The 26,313-nt window shown below is 49.2% G+C and overlaps 2 protein-coding genes and 1 long non-coding RNA gene across 5 annotated transcripts; all 3 read left to right on the top strand.

Annotated features, from left to right (window-relative positions):
- The first annotated feature begins 4,057 nt into the window (after positions 1-4,057).
- On the top strand, positions 4,058-6,867 carry ID1 (inhibitor of DNA binding 1). Its single transcript, XM_019748536.2, has 2 exons — positions 4,058-4,610; positions 4,845-6,867. The coding sequence occupies exons 1-2, from the start codon at positions 4,188-4,190 to the stop codon at positions 4,884-4,886; spliced, it is 465 nt and encodes a 154-aa protein (XP_019604095.1). The 5' UTR covers positions 4,058-4,187; the 3' UTR covers positions 4,887-6,867.
- Positions 6,868-15,620: 8,753 nt separating this feature from the next.
- On the top strand, positions 15,621-19,171 carry LOC109456256 (uncharacterized). 2 transcript variants are annotated; one of them, XR_012491217.1, is made up of 3 exons: positions 15,621-16,457; positions 17,554-17,724; positions 18,084-19,171. It is a non-coding gene; the product is annotated as an uncharacterized LOC109456256 (long non-coding RNA). The 2 variants fall into 2 exon arrangements; XR_012491216.1 differs by having other exon boundaries at positions 17,554-19,171.
- A 1,090-nt stretch (positions 19,172-20,261) lies between these two features.
- COX4I2 (cytochrome c oxidase subunit 4I2) lies at positions 20,262-26,313 on the top strand. 2 transcript variants are annotated; one of them, XM_074317640.1, is made up of 6 exons: positions 20,331-20,390; positions 21,428-21,509; positions 22,593-22,710; positions 22,810-22,974; positions 23,794-23,925; positions 26,062-26,313. In XM_074317640.1, exons 4-6 carry the CDS (start codon positions 22,827-22,829, stop codon positions 26,196-26,198), a joined length of 417 nt encoding a protein of 138 aa, XP_074173741.1. In that variant the 5' UTR covers positions 20,331-20,390; positions 21,428-21,509; positions 22,593-22,710; positions 22,810-22,826; the 3' UTR covers positions 26,199-26,313. The 2 variants fall into 2 exon arrangements, with proteins under 2 accessions (XP_074173740.1, XP_074173741.1); XM_074317639.1 differs by lacking the exon at positions 22,593-22,710 and having other exon boundaries at positions 20,262-20,390.

Here is a 26,313-nt window from a genome sequence, read left to right as displayed (position 1 = left end):
TTATGGCTGCATTTGAATGTACAATTATCTAAAATTAATTTTTTTAATGAGCAAAAGAAGTGAATGACACTTCATGAAAGGTGAGTGGCACATAAGCACATGAAAAAATGCTCAACATCTTTAGTCATTCAGAAAGTACAAATTAAAACCACAGCAAGACACCACAACAAATCTATTAGAATGACTGAGAAAGTCTGACCACATCAACTGTTAGAGAGGATGTGGAAGATCTGGACTCTCCACACTGCAGATAGGAATGCGAAAGGGTACAGCTTCTTGGGAAAACGTTGAGCAGTTTCTTACAAAGTTAAATAAATACCTACTATGTGACCCAATCATTTCACTACTAAGTATTTGTCTAAGAGAAATGAAAGCATAGATTCATATAAACACTCGCATACAAGTATTTGTAGCAGTTTCCTTTGTACTAACCAAAAACTATAAGTAACCTAAATGTCTATCAACAGGTGAATGGATAAACAAATTGTGTTATATCCATACGCTACTGCTACTCAGCAATAAAAAAGAATGAACATGGATGAATCTCAAAATAATTATGCTTCGTTAAAGAAACGAGGCTGAAAAAGCTACAATAAAGAGTATATACTTACAGATGATGTAATACACAATTGTACACCTGAAATCTATGTAATTTTACTAACAATTGTCACCCCAATAAAAAAAAAGAGTATATACTGATCTCTGCACTGTACACCTGAAGCTGAAGCTGAACAATAATGAATGTCAACTACAAGTTTATATATATAAGTATATACATATATACATATGTATATACTTACAAGAAGCGGAGTACAGCATTAGGAATAGAGACAGTGTAAATGTAATGGCTGTGTGCGATGTCAGAGGGATAGTGGATGGGGGGAGGGGGGTTGACACAGTGTGAGGGATATAAATGATAAACGTCTAAGTATTACTTTGTTTTGTGCACCTGAAACTAATAAAAAAAAGTCAAAATAAAAAAGTATATACTATATATACATTACATATGGATATACTCTGCATGTATACACATATATATGCACAGTACTTCATTTCTACAAAAATTCTAGAAAATGCAAACTAATCTATAGAGATTAGTAGTTGCCTGGATGGAAAAGTGGAGAGGGAGAGATTACAAGGGGCAGAAGAAAAATTTTAGGGGTGATGAAGCATATGTTCATTTTCTTGATGTGGTGATGGTTCATGGGTATGTATGTGTATCAAAACTTAACAAGTTGTATACTTTAAATATACGCAGTCTGTGTATGTCAATTATACTTAAATAATACTGTTTAAGACCAAAACAAAAGTTAAATACCTATGAGAAGATAAAAGTGAAATTCCCTTTCCACATTGCTCTCCTTCCCTTCTCACGCCTCTTTACAGCGTTAACATTAGTAATTTCATGTTTATACTTTTTTCTTCTAATATTTTTATTGAGGTGCAATTTAAATACAGTGAAATGCATAAAAGTAGATAATTCAATGTGCCTTGACTAATTCATACACTGTGTAATCCACACCTCATTTTGATATGGATCATTTCTGTCACTCCAGAAAGTTCCTTCACACCCCTTCCCTGGGAATTCCATTCTCCACTCCCAGAGGCAACCAGCAGTCTGATTTCTTTCACCATACATTAGTTGTGCCTGTTCTAGAACTTCATGTAAGAGAAATCACACAGTATTGTGTTTGAAATTTTTTCCGCAGCATAATTTCCTTTCTCATTTTAAATTCATTTCCAGATACATGTATACTTGGGAGGAGTATGTTTGCTTTTTTACATATAAGAGGTCCTAACTTAACCTACAGTCTAACTCTTGCTTTCTCTACCAAAGGTAGAAAAAATCTAGGTATGTCTTAAGAGCTATCCTTTCTCTGCTGTAGGGCCACTCCACAGCACTGATGTTCTATTCATCATTTATATAATGCCACTGTTGATGGATATTTAGGCTATTTCAACTTCCCCTCTTGCAAACAGCACCTCAGTGGACATCCTTGAGCAGACACCTTTGTGCCGCTGTGTGTAGGTGTCTCTGAAGTTGATTCCAGCAAGTAGCATTGCAGGTTCAAGTAATAAACACTAGATAATGGATTAATATTCTAAGTTCATCTGTTTGGTCATTGTGCTTCCAATTCTTTGGCAATTCTTCTGCACAGAAACATGTTCTCTTCAATCATTAGAGGATTGCTAAACAAGCCTAGGGAGTTTGGAGATCTTGCATGATGGGGAGACCAGCTAATTAATTGATGATGTCTCTCTTTGAAACTGGTCTCCCTGGTCAGTTTTCCTGGTTTCCTCATGTGGAGGTCGGCGGCCGTTTATTGTCCTTTCCTCCAAACTTCTGTAGGAAAAGGAAACCTGATGATACCCAGTGAATTAATTGCTAAGGGGAGGAAAGTCCATAATATCACCCTCCCGTCTGGGATTAGAATTTTAGCCCTGCTAACACTGTGTGGCCTTGGGTAGCTATTCTAAGCCTCAGTTTCCCTGCCTCTGGCCAGTCTAGGGTTCTGGAAGCAGACTGCCTGCCCTGGCAGGAAGGGATTGCTTTACACTGAAGTGCCCTTTTATAATAATGCAGCCATTACAACAGCTGTGGCTCCTGGGAGGCTTTTTGAGTCTGTTTCCTCCATTGTATAAAGAAACCAAACAGCTCCTCTCTTGAGTTGTGGCAAGGACTACAGAAGATGATAAAGGCAAACTCTTCACACAGTGCCTGCCTGCCACGAAGTAAGAACGCAATAAATTGTCACCTGTGTAATTATTATCGAAATACTTGGCAGATGTTAGGACTCAGGGGCCTGAGACTCAACTAAATTCACCTAGCAGTAAAGTTGGAATCGGAACTCGGGCGTTTTTCCCCAGGCTGGATGGAGGGGGAGTTGAAGGTGGGGAGAAACCTCCCAAGCGGCCCAAGCTGTGGGCCTGGTGGGGAGATTCCAGGTGTGGGGCGGGGAGGTAAGGTTACCCTTGTCCGGCGACCGCGCCCTCTAGGAGCGCATTCCCAGGCCTCTCACACGAGGTCCACAGGTGACTGGCTTGGGGCTGGGGGAGCGCAGAGTCCCGTTTGCCGTCTCCATGGCGACCGCCCGCGCGGCGCCAGCCTGACAGCCCGTCCCGGTTTTATGAATGGGTGACGTCACGGGCCTGGCGTCTAACGGTCTGAGCCGCTTGTTCAGACGCTGACACAGACCAGCCCGGGAAGCGAGGGGGGCGGGGGAAGAGCCTCGAGCTCCGCAGCTGCCGCGCCGTGGGAGGGAGACCCTGCTCCGAGGTCTTTGGGGCGTGGGGGTGTGGGGTGGGCGGGAGGAACAGCCAAAAAAGGGAGAAAATATTTTAAATCACTAGTTGATGCAGCTTTGGGGATTTTTTTGCAGGGGCTGCAAATTCAGGGTAGAATTAGGAGATGCATCCCCACTCTGGGAGCCTTCTATCTGGTTCAGGTCCCAGAAGCTCAGCCCCGAATCCTAGAGGAAGACTTTCCGAGGCTAATTGCTCCCACCCAAGGGGCCTGGGTAAGTCCCCCAGGAACATTAACCAGCAACATTCTCTGGGAATTGGGAAAAAGAGAACAGCCCCGGGGAACGGAGTGTAAAGGAGATCCCGTTTTAAATTTCGGCCCAAATATTCGCGAGATCGTGGTCCCAGAGGTCATCTTCCAATAGGGTCCAAAAGCCGGGGCTCTAGTAGTGAGCTCTCTGGGTGACTCAGAGCTAGCCCCTTCTCCATCAGGGCCTCAGTGTCTCTCATCCGGGCTGGAGAAGTGAGAAAATGACCCCAGGAAAACTGATTCTTGAAGTCTTTTCCTTATCGGCAATATGGTTTTGCCTCCTTCCGGAGGAGTCCAAGCCCTCGCCTCCACTAGCCACCCTGCCCTGTACCCTCCCACTCTTTTGGTTCCTGAGACTCTGGTCCCTTTTCCAGGCCCTCCAGGGTGCGCTATCAGAGCAGGAGGCGGGGCCCAGAAGCTCTCGAGGCCACGCCTCTAGCTCTCCCATTGGCTTCTTTTGAACGCCTGAGCCCGCCCCTCGGGGTGAAGCCGCAGAGTCTTTATAAATAGCGGGTTGTGGGGCTTCGCCTGCGCATTCTACAACCGACTGTACAGCGTTAGGATCTCTTTTTGCGGGTCCTTCCCTCGCTTTCTCCGTTCTCTTCGCCTAGTCTCCTACACCAACGCCGTAATCATGAAGGTTGCCAGTGGCAGCGGCGCGGCAGCCGCGGGTCCCAGCTGCGCACTAAAAGCCGGCAAGACGCCCGGCGGCGCTGGCGAGGTGGTGCGCTGTCTGTCCGAGCAGAGCGTGGCCATCTCTCGCTGCGCCGGCGGCCCCGGGGCGCGCCTGCCCGCCCTGCTCGATGAGCAGCAGGTCAACGTGCTGCTCTACGACATGAACGGCTGCTACTCACGCCTCAAAGAGCTGGTACCCACCCTGCCCCAGAATCGCAAGGTGAGCAGGGTGGAGATCCTCCAGCACGTCATCGACTATATCTGGGACCTGGAGTTGGAGCTGAACTCGGAATCTCAAGTCGGGGCCCCAGGGGGCCGGGGGCTCCCCGCCCGAGCTCCTCTCAGCACCCTCAACGGCGAGATCAGCGCCCTGGCGGCCGAGGTGAGGTCCGAAATGGAGCACGATATCATTTTCCTTCTACAGATGGGGAAACTGAGGTCCAGAGAGGAGTGGGTCTTGGCCCTACGTCCACCCCAAACCTTCGGGCACGGGGCTATGTTAGGGTGCCCAAGGAGATCGATAAAAGCGCTCCCTCGTGTCTTCTGGGGAAGGGGGCGCTTGCACCCTTGTCTCCTCCAAACCTCCCGTCTCACCTATTCTCTTTTCCTTTCACAGGCGGCATGTGTTCCAGCGGACGATCGCATCTTGTGTCGCTGAAGCGCGGTCCTCCGGGATCGGCGGACCCCAGCCCTTCGGGGCGGAGGAATTAGTGCTCTCTGGTCCTCCCAAGCGCTTCGTTGCAGCTGGGGAGAAACAAAACCGAGATCGGCGGCCATTGGGTGCTTGCTAGAGCCAGCCCAGGGCTGGGGGACTGACGAGGGCAGGCCGACCCTCCCTCCACACCTATCAGCCACCAGAGACTTGGGGAGAGTTCCCCCCGTGTGTTTCTATTTTTTGAAAAGCAGACATTTTAAAAAATGGTCACATTTGGTGCTTCTCAGATTTCTGAGGAAATTAATTGCTTTGTATTGTATATTACAATGATCACCGACTGAGAATATTGTTTTACAATAGTTCTGTGGGGTTTTTTTCTGTTGTTATTAAACAAATACTTTAGATGGTGGTAAAGTTGCAGTGTTCTTGGATTGAGGGGAGGGGCCTGGGCTGGGGGATGACCCCTGACCCTTTTTGCAGCTGGTGCTGGGGGGAGGAGGACTGGAAGGCCACATCTGGACTGTCACTTTTACCGGCCTGAAGTGTTTCCGGTGTCTTTAAAGTCTATTCTTATCCCCCATCCATGGCCATTTTCCTGCTCCCTAGTGTCATAAAATTAAATCCTTTGGGGTTTCTGAAAGTGGTCATTGGGCCATCTGGGTCACTTGGGGAGGTTGTTAAAATGCAGATCAACCTGCCAAGATCCCCTCTGGGTTGGAGTATTCAACAAGCCATTTAAGTTGGAGAACCAGGTCACTGGACCACCTGCATCTTTGCCAAGATGGGGGAAGTGAGATCCAGAGGAAAGGGACTTGCCCAGAGCCTCAGCTTGTCTAAGGCAGGACTTCATTGCCTCATTCCCCAGTAGGAGGTGCCTCCCCCAATGGGCAGCCTAACCCTGGGTTCCAGCAGTCTGCCCTGGAGCTCCAGGCTTGTCCAAGTGGGTGAGCAACTTGGCAGGACTAGCCTGGGCGCAGCTGCAGGGCCACCTGCTCTGGGTTCGGACTCAGCCTCCTCACCCTGGCCTGGCTATGCCAGAAGCTCATAGAAACCTCCTCTCTCCCCCAGGGCTCCTGTGTGGGTTCTGAGGAGTGGGCAGGTCAGTCCCCTGCTCCTGAGCAGGAAAAGGGTGTCATTGGTAGGGGCCTATCTGCCTGGACACATTCATGAGTGTACTCATGGTGGAGTGCATGTTGAGTGGGCCTGTGTGTGTGACATGAACTGGTGGTTCCCCCATGGGGTTGGGTCCTCTGGTGTATAGGCATGGGGGTGTAGGCAGAGGGCAAATGTGAGCACGTGTTCTGCAGATAAGTACAACCTCCAGTTGTTTGGGCTTGTGTATTGTGCCTAAATGCATTGTGGGCATCTCTACATGGATCTGGCGTGATGGATGAGTTTGCTTGTCTAGGGGCTGCAGAACCACACTGGGCTCCTAAGTGTGTAATTGTTCTGTCGATTGGCTGGCATTCCTGGGTCTTGGCTGGTCAGGGGTGGAGGTGGGGGCAGCTGTACCCAGGCAAACCCTTCCTTGAAAGTTCAAGTGCCTCCTTTCCTGGGAATTGTTAGCCCTCAGGACACCAACCCTCAAGTATCCCAGCTAGGTCGAATCCCATGTATTACACAGGGAAAAACCAAAGTTCCCGAAAGGGCAAAGCACTTGTTCCAGAGAGGATAACAACTTAATATATTTTGTCAATAAATAAAAGAGAATAAAATAAATAGCACCTACTACCATGAGCCTGATTGTATGCTCAACCCTTTACATAAAGGATTTCCTGGATCCCTGAGGGGGGTGCTAAAGTTAGGATTCTGACCCTAGGTTTACAACAAATAGAGGCTCAGAGGGGATGAACAAAAAAATGTTTTAAATTAAAGATTGTCGTCTATTGAGCATTAACATTAAGGTAGATACCACTCGTCTAATCACCATGTTGTACACCTGAAACTAATAAATATTGTATGTCAACTATAATTGAAAAATAAATTTTAAAAAACCAGGTACCACCCTCTCTCCAAGAACATTATGAACTTTATCAAAGAACATAATATTTGGAGGTAAATTAAGTCCTTTGCTACTCTCAATGGACTCCCCTCCCCACTGCTGTTTTATAGCATTAACCTCGTAGAATTGTAGAGAATAAATGAAGTAGAGCACTTAGCCCGTAGTGTTTGCTAGTTATAAATTATTAATTGTCGCCTGTGTGTCCTTGGAGTGTCCTCAGAGGCACACGTGTGCCACCCATTCCCTCCCGTGTGTGGGCCCCCGCCTGCAAGCCCACCCACGGGAGCGGGGGCGTGTCCCCGCGTACACTCCTACACGGTAGGGCCGTTTTCCAGGGGAGGACGAGGCTGTGGCGGGACCTGGCCCCCAGCCCCAACCGTTCAGGCACACTCTGGCTTCCACGTTTCCCTCTTTTCCCCTTTGGCCCGGGCCCAGCCCATCTGGAGGCCGGCTCCGCGGCGGCCTGGGAGCGTTTCCATCAGCTGGGCCCGAGGAATGCGGAGCTATTTAACCTGAGCATCCCCAGGTGTACGGAGGCGCCTGGCTGTCTGGGGCCCGCCGCCTTTGGCACGGCCGCTCTAGACAAACAGCGCGCCGCCCCCGCCCTGCCCCTCCGCCCGCAGCTGCAGCCGGGCCTGGGAACGGGCGGGCGCCGTCGGCTTGCATAAGAGGCTCCCGGCCTCGCAGGGGAAGGGAGGGAGGGAGGGAGGGGGACAGAGGCCGGGGAGTGAGTGAGTGAGTGAGTGAGTGTGTGTGTGTGTGTGTGTAGTGTGTGTGTGTAGTGTGTGCGCGTGTAGCACGCAAAACCCTGCTCCTTTCAGCCCCTGCTTGGGAAATCATTAACTCCTTAACCCCTCCTGGATGGGGCGAGGCAGGAGGCGGGCAGTAGCTTTCAAAGAAACACCAGGACAAAGTTTCTTTGAACATTGGACCCTGCCTCTCCAGAACTGTGGGCCCAAAACCTGAAGTATTTTTTACTTTTTATTTAACAAACACAGAGTGTTTATCATGTGCCAGGTACTAAATACTAAGTTATTTTAAATTTTTATTTAATCCTTCTCACAGCTGTATGGGAGCAATGCTATCATATGTTCATTTTAATAATCACAGTAACAACAGCAGCAACAACAATAGGCTAACATTTGAGTAGGGAGGCTGGTAGACCATAGCCTCTGAATCAGCCCTGATGCTCATCACTGCACCTGTCTGAGCCTCTGTTTCCTCGTCTGGAAAATGGGCTCCAAAACCTTGGCGTCCAGGATCAATTGAACCAATGCACCTCAAAAGCTTAGCACTGGACTGGCTTGTAGTGGACACTTGGTATATGTTGGTGTGAAATGTTTTGAGCCCTTCCTAAGGAGGTTGTCTCATAGCCTTGTGTGGGCCCATTGCGATTCCTACTTTTCAGATGAGAAAAGGGAGGCATCAGAGAGGTGAGGTAACCCACCCAAGGCCATACTGTGACATTGACTTAGAGGACGTAACAGAAATCAGGCTGGTCCAAACCAGGCTTATGAGGGGTTTCGTGTTCCCTCAGGACGTCCAATTTAGCCTTTTTCATCTTATTTGCAATTGAAATCATACCTAATCATAATATATTTTTGTTTCAAAAGCATAAACTTGGAAAATGCAAGACACATGCCTATCACAAGTATTGCAACCCACATTTTGTTTTGGCATTTCTTAATTTAAAAAACCTAACTAGAGCCTTGAAGGATGGAAATGGCCCAGGCTCTTGATCTCTAAAAAGGCCTGGGTCAGGTCCTGTGTGACCTGGTTCTGAGAGGACAGGTCACACAGCTGGGCACAGGTCTTGAACCAGGTAGGGACCAACCAAACTGTGGACATGTCTGCTTCTGTCCTGAAGGCGAGGGATCACCAGGCCTTGATCCAGAGATGTACACTGCTCCTCCCTCCCCATAGGGGACAAGGGTGCTTCACACATACCAACCTTACACCTAATCTTAGTCACCCGAGACCTCTAAGTTGGTTTAATGTGGGTGTACTCCAGGGGTCCCCCACATTTTGCCTCCTGAGACTAAGGCTCAGCAATAGAACCTTTCTGCACGCCAGCTACTCTTATTGAGTTACTCCAGAAACTGCCTGCTAGAGAGGGCTCCCTGCTGCCCAGCCTCACACAGCAAGGCTTTCCAGTGAGGGGCAGGCTTGGGATCCCAGTCTGGCTGCCAGAGGGAAAGGAGGTGAGTCACGGCCCGGCCAGGGTTCGGTGGCTGCTTTCCGGGAAAGGGAAGGGAAGGGAAGAGAGGAAATCAGAAGGCCTGGAGGCGCTTCAGGGGCAGGGGCACCCTTATCTTCTCAGAACGCCCTAGCTGGAGCTTCCTGCCCCAGCTCTTGCAAAATCTTTTTCCCAGCGCTGCCCCTAAGAGGGGCGCCCCAGCCTGTACAGCGTTGCATCAGGGCCTTGTGCAAGGGGTGGCTGGGAGGGAGGGCGGTAGCTGGGGCCAAGAGAGAGCAAGGGAAGGCAGACTTGGGTTCTAGGCCCTGTGCCACGTCAGATTGGGTACTTGCTGCATCCTCAGCTTTTAAATGAGTGTTATGGTCACTGTTTTGAGGTTTCAGTGACATCATTCCTATCCCATCCACTCCTCAAATTCCAGGCCAGGGCATTGTCATGTCTACTTGGAAAATTGTGCCAGCCCACTGGTTCATTCAGCAAATAATTATACAGCTTCCTCTATGTGCTAGGAACCAATGAGGCTGCAGGAGCTAACAATTCAGATAAAAGTCTTGCCCTCTTGGAACTTACATTCTAACAGAAGATAGACAGTAAATACATATGCGTATGTATGATCAGAGGTGGATTTACTCTGAAATTACTGAAGCTTAAACTTCAAGTCTCCTCATCTGGAAAGAACCCCTAGCAATGTGTTCATGGTTTTTTGGTGTGTGTTCTTGTAAAATTTGCAAAATGCTGTGCCAAGATTGCAAAAACTTAGGCTCCAAAAACTTAAGACTCTCCCCTTTACATAGGAGGGGACAGGGAGGCTCGCAACAGGATCCAACTTGAAGGCAAGGCTGCAGGAGGCGTAGCAGCATCATGTTTACGGTGCTGTTCGTTTCTTCAGGTTGAGAGCCCGGATCCTGAGCGGTAGTGAAAGCTGGGAGCATCAGGGTGCCGCTGAGCTCACTAGCGCACCAGTAAACTGGGGCGCCATGCCCGCTCTGGCCTTCCTCGGTCCACTGGCGCCCCCTCCCGGAGACAACCGGAAGTGCGCCAGCACAGGCGAGAAATGAGGCCTGATTCCTGCGGGCAGCGAAAGCTTGTGCTTTGGCGGCCTCCAGCCGAACATCTGGGAACTGCATCCAGAGCTGTGAGTATTGGAAGAGTATTTCTGTGTCTGGTACGTGAATCTGTGTCTGTGTAAACGTACGTAGTAGCAGGCGACAAATTCAGAAATCTCCACCCTCCGCCTTGCTCTGATCAGCGCCTTAGCTACCCTTCCACCACTCTTTCATCTTCTTTCTTCTTCCTTGCTCTGTGACAGTCCCCTCTGAGAAATCATTACCTCCCCCAGAAAAGGAGCAGATCTTGGTCAAATTCTTGAAATTTTTTTATAAATTGTGAAATGTATTATAAATACAAAAGAGTAGATATTACTAATATATACAGTTTAAAGATAATAATAAAGTGAAAACTTAAGCACCAGCCATCCTGCTTAAGAAATAAAATATTAGTTCTTTTAAAGCCCCTGTGTGCCCCTCTAGATAAAATGAAGGCTAAACTGGAATAAGCCTATATAGTCTATCTCTCCCACTGATTACAAATAAAAACTCTGCTTAAATACAAAACGCAACTACTTACGGAGGAGCTTTGTAAATAATAGAGAAGAGATTGGGATGAAAAGTCAAAACTTGAGGAACAGCTACTATGGCAGTGGGGAGTTTCCCGGTTAAATTGTCTTCTTGTATCTTCTTGCTTTGACCTATGGTGCCCAAATCAGGGAACTGTGCAGCTGACATGGCAGCAAAAAGTCCAATAGAAAAATCTAACATAGGGCGGATGGTTTGCTCAGTGGTTAGAGTACAGTGCTCTTAACACCCAGGTCGCCAGTTGGATTCCCACATGGGCCAGTGAGCTGCACCCTCCACAACTAGATTGAAAGAAACAAATAAATAAATAAAAACAATGACTTGACTTGGAGCTGATGGGTCCTGGAAAAATACACTGTTCCCCAGTATTCCCCAATAAAAATTAAAAAAGAAAAGTCTAACATTCTGATCAGAAAACCAGGAAAAAGGACCCCCATGAACTGGAGGGGTGAGGAGAATTCTTGTTATTATTTTTATTTAACTTTTGTTCTCACCTGGTCCTGCCCCAGGTCACCCTGTCTGCGCTGCAGTTCCCAATCCTGTTGAGATAAAAGGTCTGAGAAAAAAATCCACCCTCTAGAGAAAAGACTGTGGAAAAGGGGCCCCTGTAGTGAGGATAGTGTGGGAATCCTCTAAACCTCCTTTTTCTCTCTTTTCTCTTGCTGCTTTGCCCTGACGGCAGACCTCATGGTGAGGAATTGTGAGACAGTGCTGGCAGTTAAAATTCTAAGAGAATACCATACTTCCGACTGGAGAACCAGAAAAGGGGGTCCCTGGCAGCCAGGGAATGTAGAGAAAATCCTGGAGAGGAAAGCGTGCATAAAGGGAACCCTCTAATCCTGTGTATGAAACAACACAAATCCTGGGCTCAACCAGAAGCTGTGCTTGGGTGGAACACATCCCAAGAAGGATGATAAGGCTTTGAAAAGTACTGAATCACCATGTAAACCACTGCCTAGGTCTCAGACTAACCCCAGCCCCTAGCAGACCCAAACAGCATAGCAAAACTTTGAAAATAAAACAGATATTAGAACTACTGCCCATAGAAAGTGACATAGAACATACAGTCTGAACCTAATCAGGTTTGCCTGCTATGGAAAAAATTTAGAGGCTTTTAATAGTACCCAAAGTTTCACAAGATAATATTGAAAATATCCAGGATGCAATGCAAAGTTACTCAACAGGGAACATCCGACCAATTCTCAAAGAAAATCAATAGATGCCAGCTATGAAAAGACACAGATGTTGGAATTATCAGACAAAGACTTCAAAGAAGCTATTATATAAGATAAACGCTTCAGAAATGAATGGAAAAACACATTCTCAGCAGAGAAATAGAAATTATTTTAAAAAAGAACCCCAAAATGGGGAGGTTCTGGTCAAAAGGTACAAAGTAATACCAGACAAATAAGTTCTGGAGATCTACTGTACAACAGAAGGCCTAGAGTTAATATTGTACTGTATACTTAAAAACTTGCTTAGAAAATAGATCTTATGTTAAGTGCTCTTACCACAAAAGGAAAATCAATATTAAAAGAAGGGCAGGGCAGGAGGAAACTTTTGCAGGTTATGGATAAAGTTATGGCCTTGATTGTGGAGAGGGTTTTATGAGCGTACACTTATCTCCAAATTCAGCAAGTTGTATACATTAAATATCTACTGCTTTCTGTATGTCAACTACACATTAATAAAATGACTTTCAAAAGGATCACTTAGTTCTACTAAGGAGAAAACAAAAGAGCTAAGTGACTAAATGAACATTTTAGAAATATAGTATCTCAGATCTTTAAAAAAACCATCACTGGATGGTCTCAATCTCCAAACACTAAATAGATGTCAAAAGTTAAGTATGTATATTGTAATCCCTAGGGAAACCACAGACCCTAGAGAAAATTAATACCCTAGAGAAAATATATAGCCAAAAATACAATAAATAAATTAAAATGGAATACTAAGAATAATCAAATAATCTAAAAGAAGGCAGGAAAGGAGGAAGAGGAAATAATTAAAAAGAATAATAAAATAGTAGATCTAAATTTACTCTTATTAACAATTACATAAATGTACTAATTATTATGTAAATGCACCAATTAAAAGTTAACAATTGTTGTATTAGAGTAAAAAGAAAATAAAACAAGACCAATGATATTCTGTCTACATGAAGCTCGCTTTAAATATAATTATATAGGTAGATTAAAAGAAGGATGGAAAAAGACAGACTATGGAACCACTAATCAAAGAGAAAAAGTTGGAATGAATATATAAATAACAGACAAAGCAGAATTAAAAATAAGAAAAATCACCAGGGATACAGAAGGACATTATATAATGATTAAAGGGTTAATTCACCAAGCAGACATGAGAATTCTGTGTGTATGCGCTTCTCAGCAAAGCTCCTAAATACATAAAACAAAAACTGATAAATCTGAAAGTCACAATTATACTTGTGGATAGCAACATTCCTTTTACAGTAATTGAAAACACAGAACTTCAGCAAGGATATTGAAGACCTCAACAACATTGTTAACCAACTTGACCTAATAGACATTTATAGAGAACTCTACCTAACAGTAGCACAGAACAAATTCGATTCAAGTGCACATGGAACATTCACCAAAATAGACCATATTCTGGGCCTTTTACATTGAACAAATGTTTAAAAATTTAAATGATATAAAGTACGTTCTCTGATTATAGTGAAATTAAATTAGAAGTCAAGAACTGAATATCTGGAAAAACCCCAAATATTTGGAAAGTAAACAACACATTTCTAAATAACCCATGGGTCAGAGAAGAAGTCTCAAGAGAAATTAGAAAACATTTTGAACTGAATTGAAATGAAAATACAACATCAAAATTTGTGATAAGCAGCTGAAACAGAGCTAAGAGTGAATTTTATAGAATTAAATGCTTATGGAAAAAGAAGAAAGGTTTCAAATCAATAATACAAGCTTTCATCTTCAGAATCTAGGAAAAGAAAAAGCAAATTAAGCCCAAACCAAGTAGAAAGCAATAAAGAGTAGAAATTAATGATACGGACACAGAAAAACAATGAAAACAAAAGCTGGTTTTTTGAAAAGATCAATGACTGGTCTCCTTATAAAAAGGGGGAATTTGTATGTGTGCTGCCAAAGCGAGCACTAAAAAAGGGAAATTTGGACACAGAGACCTTCACAGAGGGAAGACAATGGTAAGAGACACAGGGAGAAGACAGCCATCTATAAGCCAAGGAGAGACGCCTGGAACAGATCCTTTCCTCCCAGCCCTCAGAAGGAACCAAACTGTCAAATACCTTGATTTTGGACTTCTAGCTTCCAGAACTGTGAGATAATAAATACATTTCTGTTGTTTAAGCCACCCAGTCTGTGGTATTTTGTTACAGTAGCCCTAGCAAACTAATATAACTAGTAAATTAATTTAGCCGGGTCATAGAATAGCAAGTCGATATATAAAAATCAATTGCGTTTTTATATAGTAGCAATGAACAACTGGAAATTGAAAAAAAAATTAAAATACCATTTACAATAGCACCAGTAACAATTAAATATGAGGGTATAAATCTAACAGCCTGTCTTAGTTAGTTTGGGCTATTGTAACAAAATACCATAGATTGAATGGCTTATAAACAACAGCAATTTATTTCTCACAGTTCTGGAGGCTGCAAATCCAAGATCAAGGTGCTGGTAGATTCTGTATCTGGTGAGAGCTGGCTATCCTGGTTCATAAGACAGCTATCTTTTCATTGTAACCCCACAAGGCAGGAGGGATGAGGGTGTCTCTTTTATAAGGGTCCTAATCCCATTTATGGGGGCTCCACCCTCATGTCCTAAGCACCTCCCAAAGCCCCACCTCCTAATACCATCACACTGGAGATAAGGTTCAACATAAGAATTTTGAGGGGACACAGACATACAGTCCATTGTATAGCTAGATCTCACTTCATCATAGTCTGAAAGTGGAGGGACCTGAGTGAACAGGCTTGGTATGTAGGTTTCCAAGAAGACTGTGGGTTTCCATGTATGTAATTTTGGAAAATGAAAAATGCTGGGAAGAAAATAAATTTAGACTTGACTGGGAAGGGCACTTTCCATAGGGTTCAGTGAAAGTCTCTGAGAGGATGATATCTGAGCTGAAATTTGAAGGACAGTGGTGGGGTTTGGGGTGTCAATACCTAACACCCTCTTTCTTGACCAAGTTCTGAAAATAACTGAGTCAAATGAGGAGTCAGGTAAATTGAAATCAAAATATCATTTGATTGCTGTTCCAGTTATTATTGTTGCATAACAAACCAGCTGAAATCATAGTGTGTAAAACAGCTGTCTGATGCTAATGGATTCATGGGTCAAGAAATAAGAAAGGGTACAGCAAGGATGGCTTGTCTTTGCTCGTGATGTCTGGGGCCCCAGCTGGGAAGATTTGACGACTGAGGGGGACTCAAAGGCTAGTGGCTGGGATCATCTGGAGATGTATGTGTCTAGAAGTTGAGGCTGGCTGTAGGCTGGCACTTCAGCTAGGGTGGCAGCCAGAAAAACCACATGTGACCTCTCCATGTGTTCTCTCCACATGGGCTAGTTTGGTTTCCTCACAGCATGGTGGCTGGGTTCTAAGAGAGAGTGTCCCAAGAGAGTACATGGCATTTGTTTGATCTAGCGTTGGAGGTCACATAGCATCACTTTCACCATGTTCTGTGTTTAAGCCTGTCACAAAGGTATACACACCCAACTTCAAGGAATGGGAATATAGATCCCACCCCTTGATGGCAGGAGTGTCAAAGTCACATTGTAAAAAGAGCACGTGGAACTGGAGATATTATTAAGGCCGCAATTACTGATAAACTTCCTGAGCCACATCCAGGAGGCACAGCCCCAGGCTCATGAGCCAGTTGGGAGAGAAGAGAAGGGCCCCAGCCTGGGGGCTTGGCCAAGATCCCTCACACCTTGCTCTGTGCATCCCCCGTTTGGCCTGTGATGCAGAAGGTTCTGGAAGACCTGGAGCAGAAGCTGAAGACCATTCCAGGTTAGTGAGGAGCTCCAGAGGATGATCTGAAGGGACAAGTGCCTACCCCAGGGCTGATTTGACCCCGTGCACCCCCAGGATCCCACTGCCTCAGGCCTTTATCAAGTTGGACTACTCCCTGGTGGTGATGCTGCGGTCAGAGCAGAACACTGGGCTGGACCTCAAAGTGATACCCACCCCACCCTTGACTTAACTGATATATCACTGTTGTGGGCACCTCTCAGAGAAACCCTGCTCAGACCGTCACTTCACCTTCACAGCCCTTAAGCAGAGCTTGGGTGTGACAGACAATATAGAGACTGGAAACCCAGACGATGGGGTAAGCACAGTGGGTGGGAGGGTGGGGGTAGGGATTGAAACCAGCAGAGGATGGAGCTGGGACTAGAACCCTAGTGGTGGGCCTCCCTGCGGCCGAGCTTCAGCGTCCCTGATATTAGCTAGGGAGTCTTTTGTATACATTTGCCCAGAAGAGGGGGTGGTGACGAGGCCTCAGGCCCCAGGCCCCGGGATTTCATTGCAGCAAGTTCTGACGAAACCCTCACCCTCACGCCCCTTTGCCTCACTCGTGGCAAGCTGGGATACCCATCCGACGGCTCCGCGCCCTTCCCGCGATGAGTGTGCGGGCCGCACGGTTCTGCCGCTGCCTGGGGGACGCTTTCTCCTCCTCCACCGCGGCGGTCTCCTTCGACGTGGGGATTCCCACCTGCATCCTCACCGACCGCGTGGTAAGGGAGGTACCTGAGCTGGCCCGCGGGGGTGGGGCCCGGGTGGCAGACGGGGCGGGGCCTGCGTGTCAGTCCGGGCCTGACTGGAGTCGGCAAGGGCCAGAGAGGAGTGACGCATAAGGCAGGACCTCGGGATGGATCTGTTGCGGCGGGTCTTGAATGACTGCCAGGGGCGCGGCTGGGACGTTAGCTGGCAAACTGGAGCCAGGCTTGGATGACTGTTACGGCAGGGCTAGGAGAGGAGGCAGTCGCCATGCGGGGCGGGGTCAGAGATGACCAAAAGAGCATGGTTGGGGCCAGGACGAATGTTTAGAGTGGCTTGTGAAGGCAATGCCGGCGTGACTGACAGGGCAAGGGGCGGACCCGGGCTGAGCGATTGAGGAGGAGTCTTTCAGGGTAGGGGCGCGGCCAGTGGTCGGGCGGGGCCAGAGATAACTGACAAGACATAGGACTGGAGATGGCGGAGCGCCGGACTATGAGGTGGAGCCCAGCGCAAGGGGGAACAATGACTGTCCTAGGGGCGGCGGAGGGATGACTGCAGCTCGAAGCTGGGGAAGGAGGGAGGAGACGCGGGACGTAGGTGACGTACTATGAGTGACAAGGTAGGTGGTAGGACCTAGAATGAGGGCCCCTTGAGGGTGAGGCGAGAGGATTGACGCCTCGAGGGCGAGGCAAAGGGGCCCAGAGTGACAGCCAAGAGGAGTCGTCCCCAAACATCGCCCCTGCAGCTCTGTGAGGATTTCCCTTTCTCGCTGAACACTCCGAGCTTCCCTCCTTTCATGCTCCAGGTGAGGGCAGGGTCGCCGTCGCTGCCCGGGCTGCCACCAGCCGGACCCCTCCCTCAGCCCTGCCGCCTCCTCCGAGGGCGTCTATCCTGGGGTGGGGACGGTGCACAAAGATCCGACCCGCAGGAAGGAGGTTTCCATCTTCCAGGCCACCAGTCCCGTCCTGTCCCAGCGAAATCCAGCCCAGGGCGTTCACCTACCCCTGATCGCGCTATGGAATCGTTCCCAGGGCTGGGAAACCTGCCATTAGCGTCCGTCCCCGTGGCAGCCCTGGTTCCACGCTGGTTCTGACCCGGCCCGCCTGTTCACAGCTGCATAAGCTCTTTCTGGACTGGCCCATGGAGCTACGGGTCTTCGCACGACTACCTCCGAGTCTGCGCTGCTGCCTGGGCACCTTCATGCTGGTGCTGTCGCTCTGCAGTTCTCAGTATTTCGGAGTCAGCGCCTCCGCGGAGTCCGCGTGTCAGCCAGAATTCCTGCTGGTGAGATGGAGAGGTTTCGCCTTCGATCCTGACCACGCCCCATTTGCTCACTGGCCACGCCCTCCACCCAACTGGCCCCACCCACTTAGTGCCTCGTTTCCCAGCTGTACCCTGGCCCCGCCGTTACACTGCAGTCTCCACCCCAAGGATAAGCCCCGCCCACTCCTACCTTCCTCTGAACCCCTATCCCTGGCTCTGACTACCTTCCGTCTTTGGTCCCGCTCCTGCACTTACTGGCCCCCGCCCCTCCTGACCCAGACCTCCTCTCCAAGTTCAACCAGCTCCGAGGTCTCCGGAGGGGTTGGGAGCTAAAGGTCCGTGACACTTTGTTCAACACCTGTTCCTATTTTCTCTTTCAGGTCTTGCATGAGGTCTAGGTTTTCCTCGGTATCCCTCCTGGGCTGGCGGCCCCGAGGTGGGTTCTGCGTGAAGCCTGATAGGAGTTGGGAGGAGTCGTAGAGGCAGGATGCTGAGGCCGTGGCTTAGGTCTATGCCTGGGCAGAATCTGGAGGGTTCCTTGGATCTATCTGATCAAGTGAGTGAGAGCTAGGGGGTCGGAGACGCAGAGCCAACGGAAAAGGAACAGATCTCTCTCACCTCCTATTCCTGCTGTTTCTACAATTTCAGCCTGCATTCACATGTAGGGCCCATCACAATGAATGGCCTGTAATACCCTATCCAGAGGCCCCTCCCCTCTATGCCCACCAAGGTGCTTTGTGAAGACCCCTATTCCTTGTCCCAGGATCCCTGAGAGACCTGCCTTATGGGACAGTCTATTCCCAGGTTTAGGACCTCCAGACCCTGCTCCGCACTGCCCTACAGGCAGTCGTGCTGCCTCCACCCAATCGCCCTCATCCCCAGCAGATGCTCGGTATCATACCTTCTCCCCAGTCTGGGGCCTGGTGTTCCCACAGAGGCGGGGGTGGAAGAGGGCAAGGCAGAACAGCGAGTTATGATCCCTAAATGCCTTCCTCTGGGAAGCCCTCTGAGGGATAGGGAAACTGAGGCCCAGAAATGGCACCATTTGGCCACCAGCGAGGCAGCAGTAGAGCCTACACATTAGTTACTCAGTCCAGTGCAGCCAGCACCCGCCTGCCCCTAGAAAGGTCTGAAAAGATTCAAGGCATGCTCTCTGCAGTTTGCCTGAAGGAGGCTCGTCCCTCGTCCTCCGTCCATTGGGCTACTCTTCAGGATACTCTGGTCAGCATCCAAGAGGTAAAGTGGTCCTCTTGGGAGGTCTCTCAAATCTGGAATTCCCTTGGTCATGTGGAAGGGGGAGGAGCAGCTCCCAGAAGTTACCATGGTGATCTCTTGGAGATCCAGGAGGCTCCTGCACTGCCTTCTCAAGACTTTGTGTCTGTTGCTGCTGAAGTCCAGAATTGAGGTGACATCCACCTGCCAACTCTAGGGTGTCTCTAGCACCTTTCCCTGAGTCTCTCCCCTTCTAGGTTCACTGGCTGGAGTGCGTCCCTATGGCCTCACTGAGCTACCGAAACACTGATGGATGGGTGGGCGCTGGGCATACCTCATGGGCCCAGAGCTGGGAGACCAAGAAAGCTTTGGCCACAGGCTACAGCAGGGACCCACAGCCTTTACCCATCAGTCCACCATCAGTATTCTAACAATCCGCAGGCCACGTTCACTGAACTCATGCTCTGTTCCATTTAATCACATCACCTATGAGGCCCTGCTTGGTGATCCGAACTCAGTCCAACTCTCCCCTTTGTCCATTACATGCTGGCCAAATGGCTTCTCTCTGTTCTTTGAACATACCTGTGTTTTTCTGCCCCTGGGCCTTTGCACATGCCTTTCTCTGGGCTTAGAACTTGATTATAAGCCCTATATAAGGGCAGAGATTATGTTTGGCTTTGTTAGGCTCTATATCCCCAAGCATTTAACCTGATAAACAATAGACACTCAATAAATGCCAGCTGTAATAGGTCTTAATAAATAATTCTTGAATAAATGTGCCTGACGCTTTTCTAGTGACTTATTTAATCTTTACAACAGCCATGTGAGGAAAGAACTATCATTAGCTCCCTTTTATAGAAAAGAAAACAGGGACTGAGAGACGTTAGGCCATTTTGTTGAAGGCCCCACAGCAATGATTGGGACGCCAGAGGGAAACTTTTTCCACCTGTCATTGGCTATGAGGCTGTGGGAGTGAGGTGGTACACCACACGCCAGCTTCCAGATTCTAGATGCTTGTGAGCTTCCTGGAGCAGGAGCCATTGGGTCTGGGCTGGAAACTTGGCAAGACTGGGTCTACAAAGCCCCGAAGAGAGCATTCCAGATGGAAGGAACAGCAGTGAGCAAAGGTGTGGAGGCAGGAAGATCCAGCTCTTGGAACTACCAAACTCAGACGGCTGGGCTAGCCCAGGACACACAGCCCGTTGTGTCCCAGGGTGCAGTTAGCTGGGGGTCTCCGAGTGGGCGGAGAGTCACTCTGCAGTCCCTTGCCCCAGGTTGTGGGCTGGGCGCCCCCAGGGACGTGAGCTGGGCGCTCCCACGCCCCTCTGAGGCAGGACGTTCCCACGCAGGGGCGGCCCTGGAAAGGCTGTGGGGCGGGCCCTGGGGCAGACGCCAGCTCTCCGGTCTCTCTGCAGCCCATTTTCTGTTACTCGGTTGGCCGACCCGGGTCTCTCTCACTGCAGCAGAGCCGCGAGGTAAGTGGGTGGGAGAGCCTTGCTTCCCTAGCAGGGGCGGGTGGGGGCATGAGGCTTAAATGTCGGCCGGTGTAGTCCCTGCCGTGGCGGGGGACGGGCGGGGGTGAGGGGGGGCTTCTGGCAGCTCAGAGTTGAGGACTCCTGGGGAATTATTCTGTTCCTAAATGGGGCGCCATCTCTTTCCCCAAATGTAGATTACTCCTTCCCTCTCCCCATGTGCGGGTCTCTCACCCACTTATCACTGATAGGGAGCCCTTCCTTCCCAGATGTGGGAGCCTCCTCCCACTTATCATCTATGTATATACCCTTCCTAATTATTGGGTTGCTCTCTCCCCAGATGTGGGGGGCCCTTTCTCTTCCCCGAAATGGGATGCCTCTTTACTCTCCCCAGATGTGTGCTCCTCTTCCTCCCTCTGACCCAGTTTGCTCCTCGTCCTCCTCTAAAGCCCTCCCACCCTCATGGGATGCCAGACCCTGAGACCCGTGGGGGTTGGGCTCATCCTGTCCCCCTCCCCCACCAGATCCAGCAGAGCAGGCTCTCTGTGCACTGTGCACGTAGGCAGCCAATTAGGGGGAAAGGAGTGGGGGCCAGACTGTCTGGCAGAAACCATGGCAGATGGCCCTATAGAGAAGGGAGGTGGCCCCAGGACCTGTTCCCTCCTTACCTGGGCTCCCACCCTATTTCCTGGGGGGGGGGGGCGGAGCGGGGGCGGAGGAAGGGAAACAACTGAGGGAAGTTTCCCAAGCTGGCCAGGCTGAGCTGGGGCGAGAAGCAGAACCCAGGCCATCAGTCCCAAACTGTTCAGATTAAGAATTAGGCCTCTTCCCACTTAGATAGTGAAGGGAGGTTCTAAGAGGGGGTTCCAAATGTCTAGGACCCCCATCTACCCCCATAGGGAAATTAGAAGGGTCAGGGGCCTGAGGGTGACCTTGAAATTCTGGAATCCCACCACCACCACACCTGTGAAAATGGTTTCTCTGTCTGGGCCCTGAGGGGCAGGGACATAGCACAGGACTCATCCACACACACACCCCAGATGTTTTTCAGAACTGCCTGGAGCTTGGTGCTGAGGAAAGGAGGACTTGGAATACGAGGGATACACAGCCCAGGGGACACCGGTAAGACCTGGACAGCCTCCTCCTTCCCCAAACTCCAAGGCTAGGACCAGGAGTTATAGCTGCAAGCTGCCCCTTGTTCCTTCCGTGCTGCCCTGGGCCTACCCCAAAACCTTCCCCACAATCTTTATTCCTTGGTCCTGGGCCACATTCTTCCAGGAAGTAGTGCTCAAAGGGCGAGCGGACAGCAGCCCCCTCCATCCAAGCTTCCTCAGGGCCTGACCCCCAAATCTCAGGCCCGTCAGGCCTTTGTGTTCTGAGGTAGAGAGTGCTGACAGAAACTTGGACCTCTTTTCTGGACCCTGGTGTCAGTGCTGGTCAGATGAAAGAGGCCTAAGCAGGAGAGACTATAGCCAGATAGCAGAAGGGCCTTCCTGACCCTCAGGAGAATAATAACAGATAACATTTATTGAGCCCTTACTATGTACCCCATAAATATTTCACACAGATTACACATTTAGACTTCACAACAACCATGTGAGGTGGATGCTGTGTTGTTATCTCCATTTCTCAGATGAACAAACTGAGGCCCAGAGACCTAGATATTAAAGGAGCCAGGACTCCATGTGCAAAGCAATTCCAATACTATCCTGGCAAGATGATACCAATGTCCTCTTTGTGGGCATCTCTGGTGACAATAAACAGAAGAAGATTTATTGGGACCCTCCTAGTACTTTGCTTTGTTCTAGACACCTACACAGAGGCTTTGAGGGCTTAGCCATCAGGGAAAGTGTCCAGGAATAAAAGCCAATAGTAAACCAAGCTCTCTATCAGTATAATTTACGGAGCATTTACTGTGTGCCAGGACATTGAAGCACAGTGAGGTAAAGGGGCCAGTGGGAGCTGAGGTAGGGAGGAACTGGGGTTCAAACCCAGCTGACTCAAAAGTCATGCCCTTGACCCCTATAGTTTGCAGAGCAGTTTACATCTGTCCTCTCAGATTCATCTCACTGAGCCTTTGCCCACCCATTACCTCTGCCTGACATGCCCTCCTCACCTCAAATATTCCCAGAGAACATGAGATTTGAAGCCAGAGGGGCTGAATTGCAGCTCTGGCTCTGGTCCTTTTTGCCCTGTGAATTTCAGCAAGTCACTTAGCTGCTCAGTTTCTTCATCTCTGAAGAAACTCTGAGCTCTGGCTCAGAGTGATGTGGAGTAAGTGAGTCGACTCACCTGAAGGCCTTAGAGTGGCTCCTGGCACACAGTAAGTGCCCAATAAATGCAGTCCTCTCCATTAATACTATTGTTAGTGCTGGGATGTCCCAGGGGCAGCCTAAACTCAGCTCCTCCCTTGTGCTCGCAGCCCCCAGCAAGGGGAAAATGCCCCCCTACACCAACTACCATGCCCAGCGCTCCTACCCCATGCCGGACGAACCCTTCTGCACAGAGCTCAATGCCGAGCAGCAGGCCTTGAAGGAAAAGGAGAAGGGCAGCTGGACCCAGCTGAGCCACGCCGAGAAGGTGGCCTGTATGTCTGGGGGGGGGGGGCTGTCTGGGGGGGGGTAGTGGGCTGGGGGTGAATTTGCAAAGAAGGGCTTGTCAGGGAGCAGTGGGCAGGGAGAGCCCCCATTCAAGACATCCAGAAACTTCAAACGAATGCATACCTGAGGGGGGAAGTTCATTCATTCATTCATTCTTTTATTCACTCAACTGTTTGTGCACAGCCTAATGCTAGGTGATGCTGGGACACAGGAGTGAATCACCCAGATGGTTCCTGCCATCCGGGTACTTCCAGTCCAGTGAGGGAACTGGCACAAACCCAGATAATATAGGGTATATGGCTAGGGTATGTATTTTCAAGAGGTTGTGAGGATCCAAAGGAGAGAGATGAAATCCTGGAGGGCCTTCTAGAGGAGGGCACATTCCAGCGGGCCTTGAATGGTGAGGAGGAAGGTGCTGCTAGATAATGGGAACTGCATGGGGAAGGATATGGGAGCAGGAGAGCATGGAGGGTCCTGGCATCACTGAGTGGTGTGAGGGGACAGAGTAGAGAGAGGCAGGTAAGGTGGGCGGGCAAGCAGGGGCCTGACCGTGGGTAGTAGGAGGGATGTGTGAGTCCATGTCTTGCCCACCAGAAGTCCCTGGGCTGACTCTGATATTTGTAGCTTCAGCACCAGCTCTTGGCCATGCTTTGCATACAGTAGAAGCTCAATAAGAATTTGCCAAATGGACAGCATCTGCTGCAGGGAGAGGGAGGCTAGAGATCACTGAGACCGAGAGTTGGCCCATGGTCCTTGAAATGGCTGCACCTGAGGCCCCTGCATCCCCACTTCCTACCTGTCTGCAGTGTACCGGCTCCAGTTCCATGAGACCTTCGCAGAGATGAACCATCGCTCCAATGAGTGGAAGACAGTGATGGGCTGTGTCTTCTTCTTCTGTGGATTCACAGCTCTGCTGATTTGGTGGCAGCGGGTCTACGGTAAGTGGCAACACCTCACCTGGCTGCAGGCTTGGGCTATGTCCTTGTGGCCATAGCCGCCAACCAAAGGAACTATGCTGGTACTCATCTGAAGAGTTTTGAAAGTCCCCCAAAGAGGTGTAGGGTGAAGGGCAGAGCATGTCTACCGAGTGGGAATGTAGGGAATCTACCTCTCTGGGCCTCAATTCCCCCATTTGTAAAATGGGAATAATAGTGCCCACATCTCAGGGGTCTTGTAAGGTTTCAATGAGAGAGAGCTGTAGGCCAGTGCCTGGCACATAATCAAGAATGGCGGTGTTACTGATTGCTGTTATTAACCATTAATTTTTTTCAGTATGTTTTTTCAGCTGCTGTAACAAAGAGGCCCTAACATACAAGAGCTTAAACAAGATAGAGGTTTTGTTCCTCTCTCACAAAAAAAGCCAGGGGGAGTAGGGGGACTCCACAATGTCAGGGTCCTTCTGTCTTGTTGCTCTGCCATCTTTAGCATGCAGCTTCCTTCTTTATATACAAGATGGTTGTTCTAGCTCCAGCCGTAAAGTCTATATTCCAAGCAAGAAGAGGGAAAGGGAGGACACACATCTCTTTAAGATCCAGAAGTTGCACACACCACTGCTGCTCACATTCTATTGGCTAGAAATGATCATATAACTACGAGTATGCTTAGCCACAAGGGAACCTGGGAAATGTAGGCTTTAGCTGGGTGGTCACATACCCAGCTGATGGGTTAATACTACAGAAGAGTGATTCTCAAAGTGTGGTCTCTGGACCAATAGCTTCATTTGACTTCACTTCTTGTGACCTCACCTTGTTTTTCTTCTGTAAAAGTCTGATGGGAATTCCTACCTTGCATGAGGATGAAATGAGAGAGCGTTTAGGAAAAATTCTAGACTATCCCAATGTTTGGTATTAACAGATGTCCAGAAAGATCTTTTCTTTCTTGTCCACCCCCTGGGACAGAAAGTACTAGGGACCGAGGTCAGGCAGGCTGTCAGCCTCAGGGGCGGATGGACCAGGAAGTAAGATGTGAGCAGTGTTGGGGGACTCCAGCCCCCAGGCCTTCCCTGAGCCACACATGAAGGCACCTAAAATGCCTCTGTGAGTGCTTCAGCCTTTGAATTAAGTATTGCCCTCCCCAGATTTTTAAAGTGACTATCCCTATCCGATCTGCTACTCTCAGTCTTCTCAGGAAGCAAAAGAAACTACCTCATCCTGTACTCTTCCCTATAAGTGGGAGCAAACTCAGTAATTATAATTATAGTAGCTACCACGTATTAGGGGCTTAATAGCTGTCCCACATTTTGTCAATTGCATTATGAATACTAACTTCAATCTCAACCCTAGTGGATAGGACCTATTTTTGACAGGTTAGGAAACTGAGGCACAGAGAGATAAAGGGACTTGTTCAAGGTCACACAGCAAGGGAGTGGCGGAGCTGGGATTGGGATCCAGGTTAACTTCAAACCAGTGCTCCTGTTACCATTGGGCCACAGAATAGGTGAGGAAACTGAGACTCAGAAAGGGGAAGGACCTTGGCCCAGTTCCCACAGCAACACGAAGGCAGAGCTGGGATCAGAATGCAGAGGTCTCTGGAATGAAGTTTTAGGAGGGAGTCTGGTGAGGGGGATGGGCAGGTGTTGTGCATGGTGTCATGCGGGTCACTGGTCCCGCTCCCCACATAAGAACGCAGGATATGGTGAGGCCAAAAAGGAACACCCACGGAGCCATAAGTAGGGGAGTCATATCACTATATTCTCTCTGGCGGCATCCGCCTCTCTGCAATCCGCTCTTGCTAGCTCAGCCACCATCTTCTTGCTAGCCCCCATTTTCTGCTAGCGTAGCCACAGCAGTTACATTAGTGGCCAATGGCTCACTGGTTACAGCTGACGGCCAACTAGCCACAGCTGATGGCCATCCAATCACAGTTGATGGCCATTTACTACCTGAGCCAGCACCTTTCTATGTGAGGCCGAGAGCCTGGAAACTGCTCTTTGGGGCTCTGTCCCCACAGCAGGGCAGAGGGAGCCCCTCAGTGCAGGACACATAACCCTGTGACTGCAGACCCTGGCTCAGCGGGAGAGGGCAGGCCTGATAGGGTCCTGAGCTGCCCCTGCCCCACCCGTGCCTTCCCTGCAGTGTTCCCTAAGAAGCCCATCACGCTGACGGATGAGTGGAAGGCCCAGCAGCTCCAGCGCATCCTGGATATGAAGGGCAACCCTGTGCAAGGCCTGGCCTCTCAGTGGGATTATGAGAAGAAAGAGTGGAAGAAGTGACATTGCATCCTGCATCCCAGGCTGCTCTCCCGGCAGCTCCGCCCTGGCCCAGAGCCTATGGAGCACCCCCTTCCCCTGCCCTTAACCCCAATAAAGCTGGCCTGTTCTCGTCTGC

Source organism: Rhinolophus sinicus, linkage group LG13, assembly GCF_036562045.2.
Source record: "Rhinolophus sinicus isolate RSC01 linkage group LG13, ASM3656204v1, whole genome shotgun sequence".
Taxonomy (NCBI): Eukaryota; Metazoa; Chordata; class Mammalia; order Chiroptera; family Rhinolophidae; genus Rhinolophus; species Rhinolophus sinicus.
Note: the sequence above shows the minus strand (reverse complement) of the source record. Positions and strands in the feature narration are given on the sequence as shown.

Bases quoted from the DNA above. Each gene is read 5' to 3' on its own strand.
- ID1 (XM_019748536.2), top strand. From the start codon at position 4,188: ATGAAGGTTGCCAGTGGCAGCGGCGCGGCAGCCGCGGGTCCCAGCTGC. The intron at 4,611-4,844 runs GTGAGGTCCGAA...TTCCTTTCACAG, and splicing joins TCAGCGCCCTGGCGGCCGAG to GCGGCATGTGTTCCAGCGGA.
- COX4I2 (XM_074317639.1), top strand. From the start codon at position 21,428: ATGTTTTTCAGAACTGCCTGGAGCTTGGTGCTGAGGAAAGGAGGACTT. The intron at 21,510-22,809 runs GTAAGACCTGGA...TTGTGCTCGCAG, and splicing joins ACACAGCCCAGGGGACACCG to CCCCCAGCAAGGGGAAAATG. The intron at 22,975-23,793 runs GTATGTCTGGGG...ACCTGTCTGCAG, and splicing joins CCACGCCGAGAAGGTGGCCT to TGTACCGGCTCCAGTTCCAT.